We start from the raw sequence: 13547 nt of genomic DNA, 5'->3' as shown, positions 1-13547 counted from the left end.
GAAATAGAGATTTGGAGACTTAGCTCTTGAAGACACAATCTTCACAAAAAGCCTATTCTCCACTAACAATCTTCTGGTTCAAACTCTCAAACCAAGAACCGAAGAACAAGCAAAAAGAACAACACCACAAGTTGAACCTTCTGTATTCTCTTTTGGGTAAAGAATCAAACAGGAGGTATGAGCTTTGTTGGTTTTTGAGAGAGGGATAGTTTTCTTGAGCGGAAATCTGAGAGAGAAAGTTTTTCTAGAATACTATTCTGTCATCTATTACCAGAATCCACAAAACGAAGAAGATGATATCTCTATCTTCAACTTCCACGTTCTTAGAGAGAAAATAAGGGGAGGGAGTTAGAAACTCCTCCATTTAAATTTCAAAAATTTTAAAAATAAATTAAAAACCAATTTTATACATTAAATACCTTAATGTATAACATATATATTATACTATATGTTATATCTAATCTAACATATTATCTATAATTTACGCTATATCAAATATAATATAACTTATAGTTTAAATTTTCTCAATAATTCATGATATTTAATATAAATTAAATTTATATTGAATTTAGTTATATGAATCCAATTCACATAATTAATATTTGAATCATATTTAAATATTTATTTCCTCTTAAATAAACTTTATATTATAATGTATCAAATACATTATATTAATTATATCAGATATAATCAATTTAAATTAATTTATCATATATAATTAATTTTCTCAATTAATTTGAACAATTCAAATTAATCCAAAATTAATTCTTAATAATCATAGTTGAGCTATAGAGGGGACTTTATGGACCTATAGATTGAAGCTCTAATGGTACTTAAATAATTAATTAAACTCCTTTAATTAAATTACTCAACATCTATTAACTTCCGGTCACTCCATTAAAGACCGACAGTTGCACTCTTCGCACTACAGATATATTTATGTATCCATTGGATATAACCAGTCAATAGCACGACGATCCTTCACAAATTGCTCGTAAGTACAGCTAGGCAAAAAATTACCGCTTTGTCCCTGTAGTTACATCTAACTCCTTAAGTACCACTGATCCCTCTAATGAACAAAAAGTCATAGTTCAACTATGACCAAATCCCTATCGGGCCAAGAGAGGGTATGACACCACATTGTTCAAGCCCCAAAATTAACCCTTAAGGGAGCAATTTATCTACTTACTCGACATTAGGGAATGAGTGAATTTCGTTTTATGTAGCTGTGTTCTCAACTCCCCAATTAGACGAATCCCCAAAATGGTAGGCTTATTGAGTCAACGATCTGGCCACTTTCACCCATACAAATCAAAGGACCAAACTCCATAGGTAGGAGTTCATAACTCACTCAGGATTTAGGTCATGTCACCTATGGTCATCTTAGTAAAATATTAGTCTCTACTATTAACGACATTATATAATGAGACTAATCAGTTCGTGGTCCGATCTTATGCAAACCCCTTTATAGAACACCCTCGCTCACATGTCTTTACATGAATGATCAGGATCAAATCATTTGTAGCAGTTTACAACAATTGTAACAACTATAAAGCGGGTCATATTCGTAGTGTCACCAGGATGAGGTACTCAGTTTTAACCATCTACTACAGACCATTTAGGTTATTACTTAAACATGATCCACATGTATGTCTCTACATACATGTTTAAGCTATAAAAAATAACCTCGGATGTTAGTTTATTGGTTTTGTGGGTTAATGCTACTAAATTTCGAATAAAATACCTCAGATTTTATTAAATAAATAAACCGTTTGTACATTATAATTACAAACTACAGGACCCACGAGATTTAGAGTATCAACCCCAATACCAACCGAGGTCTTTATCTCCAGGTAAGACCCATACTTAGTAGACACCCATCTCCCAGGGTGCCGGCAACATATGTTGTCCAAGCACACTTCTTCATTCGCATAACCATTCATAGACCCGCTTACAAGATGGAATGCTTGGAGAACACTACGTGTGCAACCACTTGTCGGCTCTGATACCACTCTGTCATGGGGTTAGAGTTCTTGCACATGCAGTATCTCCCATGCGGCACTTCGATTGCCCCAGGCCGAGGTAAGCCTTCCATATTATCCTTGAGATGGACTGATTTCTCCCTCTTATGGGCTCATCAGGGGAGCAGGAATAGCTTTTGATTAGTGTGATGCTAAGGCAATATGCCTATCCATCATAGTCACTCCGGAATAGGCACATGCCTATGGCACATACTCTACTTGTTTGCTAACCCGCATGCCCAGTGAACATATCTTGAGACTAGCCAGCCCACTTGTGTCTCGCCACACATGTCATGATCTTAGATCTATGACACTAGGCTCTCACGTCGACCCCTCTTACAGGGTCGGATATTCCACTTCTTGGGGCCGACCCCTCTCTATTATCACTTATTTTTTTCCTTTATTTTTTTTATATATATACATTCTAAATTAATTCATTTGCATGGCTAAAAAGACATACACCATCATTTTTCGCTAAAAGTCACCAAAAAGGCTCTCGGCTCAACTTCCTCTCTTAGCTTAAATGAGTCGAGCTACCTAAGTTCGTTTTCTTTACTTTGGGCCTAAATGAAATACATTGCCCATATTGGACTCTTAATTATCACCATCCTAGTTTTGGTTTAAATTTAATCATGTTTAATTTTACACATGGTTTAACCCACTTTCAGAGACTTGGGGAGCTGAAATTCCTTTATGAAATATCCATGAGACATTTTTTGTTTCTAATCTCATTGACTTCAGTTAAACAGTGGCACAAACATGAAGAGGTGACATAGTGGAGTGAAGTGATAAAATTGGGAAGCTCAAGCTAATGTCTCTCAAATTTGGTAGAAATTATGGTGGAGATTGATGAGGAAAAAAACATGTAAGTAATGAAAAATAGCAAAAACGTTTGCAAAAATTTTCAGTTGTATTGTCTAAAACAATTAGATTAGAATCAGAATAGTGACGCCCAATGAACTCCAAATTTGGATCCTCCGTCAAATCAGCAGGGAGAGGGCTTGATGAAAGTTTGTAAATCAAAATTAAATCTGAACTGTGGTTTAGGATAATGAAAGAAGAAACGATTAGGTATATAGTTCAGTCAGCCTTTGGTGGATTGAAAACTATTTGTTGATGGTACAACAATTGGAGACGAAATCACGAATGTTTTAGAGACAAAGGAATTGATGCTTCTGTTATTTTTTTAATTGACTTTTCAGGTAATTAAAAATAATTAACATGTGATCAAATACAATTAACATCTACATCAGCGCATAGCGGTCTAGTCAACATTTTGTTAACTTGTCAAGTTAGGAACCATTTTTAGAATCATTTAGCCAACATGGGATTAAAATGTTCGTTTTAAAACTTTAGAAACCAAATAGACATGAAGTTCAAACTTTGGAGATCAAAAGTGTATTTTGTCTTAATATTTATTAGGAATAGTATTATTGACATGTAGAGAGTTTCTTAAACTAATGGGTTGATGAGTTGATTAATGTAAAGAACAACTCACTAAAATTTAGTTCTTCATCAAAACCACATAGTTGCTATTTTTCTACATTAGCTACTGACCTGCAAGCATCTTATGAGGCTTCACAAGACGATACTGTTTGTTCAAGTGCTGGTCTTTTTATATGAGATAAAACTATAGACCAAATTTGAAAAGATAACGGTAAAATCAAATCAAAATATAGGGGACGAAAATCTAATATTAAACAAAGTTTTGGGATTTAGGATAAGGAAAATTTGTACGGATAACCCAAAATTTGGGCTCAAAATGACAAATGATCCCTTTTTTTGAAAAAGTTAACAAATGACCTTCTGCTGACGTTACATTCGGATGAAATTAGCAAAATAAATCTGTGCACGCGGAAAAGTCATCTCGCTCTCTCTTTGTTTCCTCGCTCACAAATCACTCTCATCTCCTCTCTCTCACTCACTCTCTCTTCGTTTCCTTGCTCACAAATCACTCTCATCTCCTCTTTCTCTGTCTCACTCTCTCTTCCTTTCCCCACTCACAATTCACCTCTCTCTCTTGCTCTTGCTCTCTCACTTCTTTTCTTCATTCACAAATCACTCTCCTCTTTCATAATTAGAGTTAGTGTATAGTCTTTCATTGAAGTTGATCGCGCAAGAGATGAAGAAGATGAAAGAGGAAGAAAAAAAAGAAGAAAAACAGTTTCACAAAAGTTGCTCACTTGAGAAAAAGAAAAGAATAAGAGAGAGAGAGGGAAAAAAAAAAGTCACTCGTTGGAGAAGAAGAGGAAGAAGAAAAGAAGAAGAAAATCACTTGTCAAAGAAGAAGAGAGAAGAAGAAAAGAAAAGAATTTGAAAGAAGGGCAAATTGATAATTTCACATATACATGATGTCTGCAAAAGGTTAATTAACAATAGTTTTTAAAAAATGGGGCATTTATCATTTTAGACCTCCCTAATGGATCAACGGTGCAATTTTCTCTGGGATATGCACTCCCATGAAAAATGTGATAGTTTGAAGGAAAATAGGGAAGAACAAAACACAAAGCCAATTTGGATGGACCATATTTCATTAATTTTTTTATGAGAAAAATTTTAGTACCACGGAAGTAGGTAAAATCTTTTAGTTATACTATAGTACTGGAAATTTTTTTCATTTTGGCCCTCTATTCCAAATTTCCAAATTTCCAAATTAGTACATTTTCAAGAAAAACACCTAAAGGTTTTGGATTTTTATAGATATATTCAGTGGTTGATCTTATGTATTTACCCCACACAAATTTGTGCACGCTCATTATTATTATTATTTTTTTTTATATGAAACTTGTGGCTTTTTTTATAGAGATTTTTATATTGGTTCCAATAAAATTAGTAGGTAAATGGAGTTGAACTTGAACAACACTAATTTAAGTCCAGTGTTCAATTCGATAAAAATGAAAACTTAGTGTAAAAATGGATTAATATTGACCAAAGTAAAGAATAAATAGCCATTTTTTCAAGAATAAAATTATTTGAAATTTAGTCTTATATTTTCAACATTGCTGTCTATTTAGTTCAAGAACTTTAAATTTTTAATTAGGTGTAAATCTTAACTAGATTCTCTTCAATCTAGCCTCTAATATTTAATTAGGGTTAACTACATCCGTTTAATCAATCTTAACTCGGCACACTATTAATAAATTGGATTGAATTGGTTTGATGTGAATGTGTGATAAACAATTAGACAGACAATTAAGTATATGTTCCATCTACATTTCATTAATAGTGTCAAACAACCAACAAAAATTGATTTGTTTGTTACTTATCACCAAATTAAATATTCCATCAGATTGCAACTTTTGACCATTTTTATTTACAGCCAACCAAATATTATAGATTATTCCAGCATTGCTTCACTGGCTTCATCAAAAAGTCCTCAAAAAGGTAACCATTTTGTCTATTTTATTAAAAACTTTCAAAAGGTCAGTAAGATTAAAAGAAAAGAAAGAGAAATTTTATAGAAGTATAATAGAAGCTTATAGAAATCAATAAAGGATAGAAATTGATAGAAATTTAAAATGATTAAATTTTGTGTGTATATATATATATATATATATATATTTTAAAAATCCCCCTTACAGAAATGCTTTTAGTAGTAAATTAAAATATATTTAAAATTTTCATGCGGTTTGTTTTCACCCCAAAGCACTCACGATGAACTACTGGAGAAGCATATAAAAAAAGGTTTGCCTGTGGTTAAAGAACATACATGGGAGAGAGAAGAAATGCTCCAAAACCACAAAATTGCTCCGATACATGTCTTTAATCATTCAAAATCAATTTAATGTTTGACTTCACGCTTTCAATAGTAATTCTAATACCATCCAAATTGATTTTGAATGATTAAAAATATGTTTCCATGTTTTTAAACATGATAATAAAGTGATTGTAACCATTTTAGAATCATTGTCAAACATGTTCTAAATATTATTGAGCAGTTGTTGATACGATATGAAACCGAGTTAAAACACACTTGGATCAAAATAGAAGGGGAAAGCAAGAAATGTTTTCTGTAGTTAGTCAAATGTTAGTTGATATAATACACAACTGAGTGAGGTCATGTATATTTGTTATATCTATATAATAAGTTTCAGGACTCGCTAAGAAAAAGAGAAAAAGAGAAAAAGAGAAAAAACTGTAAATCATGTACAATACAAATGTAAAAAGAACAGTTACTATGTGTGTGGGTGTGATATTCTGTGTTATGCTCTATACAAACGAACTCTGTTCCTGTTTTTGTGGTGTATACTATTTTTCTTCTCTATGATGAAAAACATCTTCCGATCCATAGAAAGATCTGAAAAGAACAATGGATTGGGAAACGAAATAAGAAGATGCTTTCCAACAAGCCGGCTTGGAGAGAGAGAACGAGAGAATACCTGAATTGATAATTCGACAAAACTTCAAACTGATAGCAACGACACTCAACTTCCATACGAAAATGGTTTTCGATTTCTAGGCCAACATGAATTTGCTCCCTGCAATTTGTGATGTGCAACTTAATTAGCAAAGTCCTGTTTGGCAATTGTAAACAGACTTCTCCATAATAGAAAAACAAGATTATGCACACTTTTTTGGAGAAATGAGTATGTTGGAGACATACAACTAAGTTGTTTTCCTTTATACTTTCCATTGACTCAGCAAGCTCCACTTGTTTTGATGCAGTAGCAAGCAATTCCTAAAAGAAAATAAATTCATCAGTTAAAGCACAATACATTTCAGCGTTACTGTTATATTATGGAAGAAGATTTTCTTACTCTCTTTGTCTTCTGCAAGTCATGTTCTATAGATTTTATACGATTCAGAGATTCATGAAGCATGTCCTCTTTCTCTAGAGGGATTTTTGAAGGTTTATTGGTAAGTTCTGTCACCATAACTTCCAAATTTTGCAGCCTTTTCCAGAGTGGGTCCACTGCTGATTTCTTAGATGGTTCTCGAGACCCTGAATTATCCAAACGATTGTCGGAAGGGGCTTCACGTTGTTGATTCTCAGCGTGTCTAATCATGAAAATTCTCCGGAATCCAGGAACTAGTAGATATATACAAGCAAAAATATTGAATACAAAATGAACAAATGTACTCGTAACTTGAGGAATGAATTTCTTCAGTTGCCTTGCTGGTTGAACATCAGCATTTCGATTATCTGTCATGTTTACAAAAACCCAGTCAAAGACAGGTCAGTTACCAAAATGAAGCACTATTGATGCTTGTCACATGTAACATTTAGTCTGTTTAATTTGAACTAATTTATCAGTTTTAATGAATAAAAATAACCTTAGGCAACTCTATGACAGGAGCATATTGGAAGAGGCAATACAATGTCACTTATTTAATGTTTAACTAGTAGGAAATTCATAAGCTACTTGAAGAAATGTTAAAAAATATTAACCCACATGACGCTATTTTCATGTTTAACCGCAAGACATTCATAAGCCTCCTTGAAAGAAGAGGGAAGAAAAATATCAAATCCTGCAGCGTATGGGAACACACATGGATAATTTTTTTTTAGTATCTAAGCCAGATTACGTACACCTCGACTAATCTCACGAGACAGTACTGATCATTTTCTTTTATATCAATAGGAACAGTGAGAATGAGAAGAAATCCAAAGATTCATATTCAGTTCAAGTTTAAGCACGCAGATCATGCTATTAGAAGAGGATGGAAAATATATGATAAGGAATTCAACAAGCAGTGGGAAAAGTTCATGAGTACTAGCTATCCTAATGGAGCATATATAGGTCAACTAAAATACTTTCTAAAATTGTTCTTGAAAGAATCATCTGTTCAATAATACAATCATTTTTGCTGGCTACGTATCTCCAGGAGCACTTTATACGACCAGGAAAATTTTTCATACACGGGTGCAAGAAACTGAGTGAAATAATGTTCAACAAGCTGATTGGGACTGTCTGTTTTCCGTCATAGCATCAATGAACTAATTGGATTTGGTCCTCTACTAAAAATTAGTCTGGACATTACACCCCACCCCATCCAGGGGTGATTTTGTTGCAATTTTATGTACAAATAAAAAAGGATACCAAAGGTCATTTATAGCGAGTATGAAAGTTAGGTGCATGCAATGTAGAGACAGTTCAATTTTTTATATTCTACAGTGAAGATAACATCTTTCATCTCGCATAGATTTCATCAGGCTCATTTCTAAGCTAAGAAAGTGAAGGAATAGTTGAATGTTAACCTACCTGAACTATATTCTTCAGTTAATCCAGCAGCATCCGTAGATTCAACAATGCTGCTAATGGGCCTAGGCGTGGAACACTTTTCCTGGCACAAATATATAATACACAAAGATTAAAAAAAGAAGAATTGATATTTACATGTAAATGTAGAAACTATTCCTGAATAATATGATCTGCTAATGAGATCGAAGATGCTAAAAGAGCATACACCTTACCAACTAACTGGACAATTTTCAGCACCTTTTCCCTTTATACTTCCTGAAATGCAATGATATTTTTGACATGATTTATGATAGACCTAAAATAGAAGTACTTCTTTTGCAAGGAGACCCCAAAAGAAAATTCCTAAAACCTATCGTGACCGACTTGTAATTGATATATTTGCAAGACAAGCAAACGGCTTTCCAGAGCATGAACAATTATAATTATATCACAAACAGCATCCTAGTGTCGCAACAGCTGAAGGAATCAACTCCAGCTTTGTAATAAACAATTAAACCCTCAGAATAGAGTGAAGCAAAAAACCTCTTGTTTATAAATTTACTTAAAAGAATCTAATTTCCATCATGCTTACCCTGCCAGTCACTGAAACAAAATTTCTGATGCTAGAAGCACTCGCAGTGGCAGTTGCCTCAGGCCCTGATTCAGGTGAAGATATTCCATTACCCTCAATCTGCGAGTAGGAAAAGAAATAGCATCACAATTAGCAGGTCAGCAAAAAAATATAATGAAGCCAGATATGCTATGAAACAACGAGGTCACCTTTGAGTTAAAAAAGTTGATTTCAAAACTGCTCCTGCTGTAGAAATTGTTAGCCTTCATCAAGTAAGTAGCTTCTTCGGCAAAAACAAGCTGCTACGTAAAACGAGCAATGATGTAACTTCATGCTTTAGGTAATGAAGCTAACAACATAATAATTATGAAGATGTCGATGGATGTTAAGATTTTTAGAAATTGATAATTACAAAGTATAATAAGCATCCTAAATTGAACAGGATCAGACTTTCATGATTTCAGGATCATTCCAGGGCCCCTTGTCAGATCTAAGACATCCACCTTCATTTGAACACGAACAATCTCCTCCAAGGAAGTCAGGAAGCTGTCTGTTTAAGGAAAAAAAGCATTTGTTTCAATTTGGTAAAAGGAAAAAAGAACAATCAACACAACGTCAAAAGAATATACGAGAAACAAAAGTATTTTGAAAGGATTTCAGACCTTGAGTCTATGACCTCCAACAACTTATTTTGAAATTTGCAGCCTAAAACCTACAGAACCAGTAAAGAAACAACTTCATTGCTCCAAATTTATGAATGGTTGCAAGCTCAGAAAAATGAAAATTCATTGAAAGGGGGCTTTTGTACGTGTATCTTTGCTGTAGTCCTCGGATCAAGAAAGGTTTTTGCAGTGTTCCAAAGAAATTTGAACCCACTGCCGGCATTTACTATGTACATTTGATTCAACGTCTGCAGTGTAGCGAGTATGATAAAAATTATAGATGCTCCTAAAGTAAGAAAACTACATAGTATAAAGTATAGTTTAGGCAACCTCAGGATAATTTTCCCCATCAATTTTTTGCATGCGCAGAACAAGGTCATGCGCAAGCTTTCCAAAGCTCACTAAGTTCTACATAATTATAAGAAACAAAACCCTCGTCAGCAGATACAATGCAAAACTACAATAACATGATAACACTCAGATATGCTCAGAAATTACCAGTCCCTGAACATCTAATATCGTTGTTGTACAATATATGTGTCTTTTTGCAGCGATAGAACATGCTGTGAATTTCTCAGCAAAAAGCTTCTCAAACCCCTGAACATGATATTTTAAAAACCGATCTATCGTGGTGACATTCATTAGCTTGCCAGGTTCAATTTTTCCAAGTCTTTCAATATAAACAGGTCTTCCTTCTTTATCCACACCATGGTAACCATGAGGATAATATCGTTGAACTTCTTCATACTCATCATATATGAAATCCTACAGTTTAGTTACAGCATCTGTTAAGTAATGAAAAGTAAACAAGCAGAAACTTCTCATACATAGGAGGAAGAGAAAATTGCATTAAGAGTTGCTGCTGACTAATACGGGCTGGAAGGTCTTCTATAACCACCCTTGGTTTTAAAGATGGGACAGGTGTCCCCTTCATACTTTCTTTTTGTCATGAAAATTTGTTTCTTAGAAAACTAAGACTTCACTGCTAACTCAAATCCGGTATAGCTATGAGCTCATTCTTGCGTAATCATTGATGTTTCATGTTTGAAACACCCATTTACTCAAAACGATATATATATATATATATATAGATATAAAAGAAGAAGACATCATCTCACATTACCTGCATAATAGTATCTATATGATTATCTTTTCTCCAGCTGAGCATCTCAGTCCACATGTTGAGAGTTTTATCCATGTCAAACTTCCTAGCCTTGAGAAATCTGAGACAAAAGGAAAAAAAAAATTGTAGAGAAGTAACAGGCAATAAAGGAAACTTCATATCTCATTCCTCTTCCATGGTAAATCACAATTTTATGACATAATTCAAAACTAGAAGGCACTCCAACTTGTTGCAAAATCTTGTGGAATTCTAAAGTCCAAAATAAGGTTGAAGTTTCTATGTGGTGTATGGTTCTTGGTGGAGTGAACACTAGCAATAACTTTTAAAAATTAAGTCCCCATTATCCTTGTGATGCTCACTCAAACCTACCTGATGGTTTAATATTTTTCTAAAACACAGACAAAGTTTTCAATGACGACTGAAAACCTCTAGCAAAGATTCGTTTGTTAGGAATTTACAGGAAAGAACCCAGCTAGTATTAATTACATTCGAAGAATAATTACAGAATTCACTAGAAATTGCACGCACAGAGGCCACTTGATCTATGCATGGAATCTGCTCCACCTGTTCTCCCAATAAGAATTTTTATCTTCAAACATTTTTTATTTCTCTTGGCCCAAATTCCCCATAACAGTGCTTTGACAAGCTTGACCCCATTAATTTTTCTTCTCCTTTGAACTGCTCGAACCCACCATAAGTTGAATAGTATTAAACCAAGGCATCACACACCAGAGAACAATCAAAATATTGCAGTGTACTAACCCACAGTACCATACCAAAGGATAATGAATGGGAAATGTCCTCCCCAACCTTCAAACACAACACACGACAGCTTGGATCGATGAGATAAGGACGTCCAAGCTTCTGAATCATTTCAAGAGTAGACAGCAGTCCCTAAGTATGTCCACACTTTTAGAATTCAAACACTTTATGATCATCCATTCAAAGACCTAGGAAATCCTACGGGAATATGCATGTTTGGCCGAGTCCTTAGTGGAGCAAATTAGACTTCGATATTTTTGGGATTATTATGTTATCTTACTTCTTGGAGTGCTATAACAAATTCTTTTTGCAATTAATCTCCTTTTTTTCCTATTTAATCCGAATTGGAGGAGAGGAATTCTTTAGGTCTCCAAAGACTCGAGTTAATAGAACGTCCTATCTTCCCTTCATGTTATCAATACCTATTCTTACCAATCAGGTTATTAATACCGAACTCTCATAGAATAGATGTTTCGGTAGACACAACCCCAACTTAACCAAATGGGAGACACCCTTTCCTCCAAAAGTCTCTCATGAAATTAAACTCGCTTGAAACCTAGCAATGATGACAGGAAATTTTTCTTAGATGATAAAGAATTAGGATGTTTATGAATAAAATAGAGGTATTGATGTGATTGTGAACATCTAGCGAGATGGCCATTTGGCCAGCAAGCACAGTGAGGTAAGAAGACAAATTATACTAAAAGAATGTCGAGAAGATGTCTAAATCTAAAATGTTCCAGCAATTATTTCATCAGCGTCGTCTACAGAAGTTTATTCAGATCATTTAAATATCCATTAGTATTCAAACTACAGAAACACCCGATCAAACTCGCGAACTTAAAAAAAAGAGATAGGGATCATACTTTCAGAGGAGATGAGATATATATAAAGCGATTTCAGCTAATCAAACAACAGTTGAGGTACCTGAGCATAGTGTGGTAATCATCATGACGGGGTGGCAACAGATCTCTAGCGATCAAAACCTGGCGGAACTTATTGACAGAATCTTCCTCCCCAGCATCCCGGACCTCATTAACCGAAATCGTAGCAAAGCGACAATCTGCAACCCTACTGCTTTGCTTTCTTAGCGTATTGCTAAATTTAGCAGAAGCACTAATGGCCCTCTTCCTAAGAGAAGTAGACCGAGTTCGGCGTCTATCATCTTCAGAAGATTCAGGTTCAAAAACCCTGGGCCTCTCATCTTCTTCAAATTCTCCTAAAACACAAAAACAAGAGGATCAAGTATGAGAAGCAGAAATGGAAGCAGAGAAAAAGGAAATGAAGAATTCAATCGGATCGGAAAGTGTACCCGGCATTGTGATGGATCAAAGCGTAAAGGAATCGAGAAACCGGGAGAATTGAGGGAGATGGAATCGGAGGAGAATTGAGGGAATCGTCAAAGAGAGATGAAAATTGAAAAGGATGGACGTAGAATATTGTATTGGGCGCCGTTCCTCGTTCGTCTTCTCCGATGCTTCTGTATTTTTTTACTAATTTGAGTTGTCAATGACTGCTAACTCCCACCTTTTTTCCTTTTCCTTTTCCTTTTATTTATTTATTTTTCTCTCCGAGGAAAGAGAAGAGAATTAAAATGAGGTTTTAAGTGCCCGCTGAGATTTAATCTTCCATCTGGTGCAGTGTAGGTTTAGGAAGCTAAAAATGGAGGGTGGGCTTAGAAAAATGAGACTAATTTAAAACAAAATATATTGGGTAAGATTTTTTCTCTTTTGTAATTTTTAGCTTTTAAAAGTCGACTTAAATTTTGAAAACAATTCAAAAAAATAGATGATTAAATAATATGATGTAGAAAGTAATATTTATGAACTTAATTTTTCAAATACAATAATTTACAAGGTAGATAATTAAATAATATGATGTAGAAAATAATTTTTACGAACTTAATTTTCAAAATAAAGGGACCAAAATGACTGGTTAACCAAATAAGAAAAATATTAGAAGTATTCTCTTGGTAGATTAAATTACAAGCTTAATTGCTTATCATGTTTGTTAACTATTCAACTTTAAAAAATTAGGTTATAAATACTATTTCTATGTTATATCTATCGATGTATATGTATGTATGTTCTTCAAAATCCAAACTAAATTTTAGGGTGTGTTTGGGAATGATTTTGGCATGACCAAAATCACTTTTTCACTTATCAAAATCATTTTTCTACTTAAATTTGATGTTTGACGACCACGTAAAATTGATTTTGATAAAAT

At 34.1% G+C, this 13547-nt stretch overlaps 1 protein-coding gene across 2 annotated transcripts; it reads right to left on the bottom strand.

Annotated features, from left to right (window-relative positions):
• Nucleotides 1-6007: 6007 nt before the first annotated feature.
• On the bottom strand, nt 6008-13017 carry LOC120069579 (Sec14p-like phosphatidylinositol transfer family protein). Of its 2 annotated transcripts, none has more exons than XM_039021370.2 (15): nt 12634-13017; nt 12249-12540; nt 10560-10659; nt 9935-10201; nt 9767-9844; nt 9583-9684; nt 9437-9486; nt 9225-9324; nt 8984-9073; nt 8796-8894; nt 8225-8306; nt 6779-7164; nt 6625-6699; nt 6401-6499; nt 6008-6318 (listed from the first exon to the last, which is right to left on the bottom strand). In XM_039021370.2, the coding sequence occupies exons 1-14, from the start codon at nt 12638-12640 to the stop codon at nt 6446-6448; spliced, it is 1782 nt and encodes a 593-aa protein (XP_038877298.1). In that variant the 5' UTR covers nt 12641-13017; the 3' UTR covers nt 6008-6318; nt 6401-6445. The 2 variants fall into 2 exon arrangements, with proteins under 2 accessions (XP_038877298.1, XP_090174090.1); XM_090317964.1 differs by having other exon boundaries at nt 6592-6699; nt 12634-12986.
• Between the last annotated feature and the right edge of the window lie 530 nt (nt 13018-13547).

This window comes from Benincasa hispida, chromosome 9 (genome assembly GCF_027475165.1).
Source record: "Benincasa hispida cultivar pf3 chromosome 9, pf3_genome.v1.1, whole genome shotgun sequence".
Taxonomy (NCBI): domain Eukaryota; kingdom Viridiplantae; phylum Streptophyta; class Magnoliopsida; order Cucurbitales; family Cucurbitaceae; genus Benincasa; species Benincasa hispida.
This window is presented reverse-complemented; position numbering and strand designations above follow the sequence as displayed.

Bases quoted from the DNA above. Each gene is read 5' to 3' on its own strand.
- LOC120069579 (XM_090317964.1), bottom strand. The intron at 10,660-12,248 runs GTACCTCAACTG...CTTTTGTCTCAG, and splicing joins GATTACCACACTATGCTCAG to ATTTCTCAAGGCTAGGAAGT. The intron at 8,307-8,795 runs GTAAGCATGATG...TATTTGTGCCAG, and splicing joins TTGTTTCAGTGACTGGCAGG to GAAAAGTGTTCCACGCCTAG.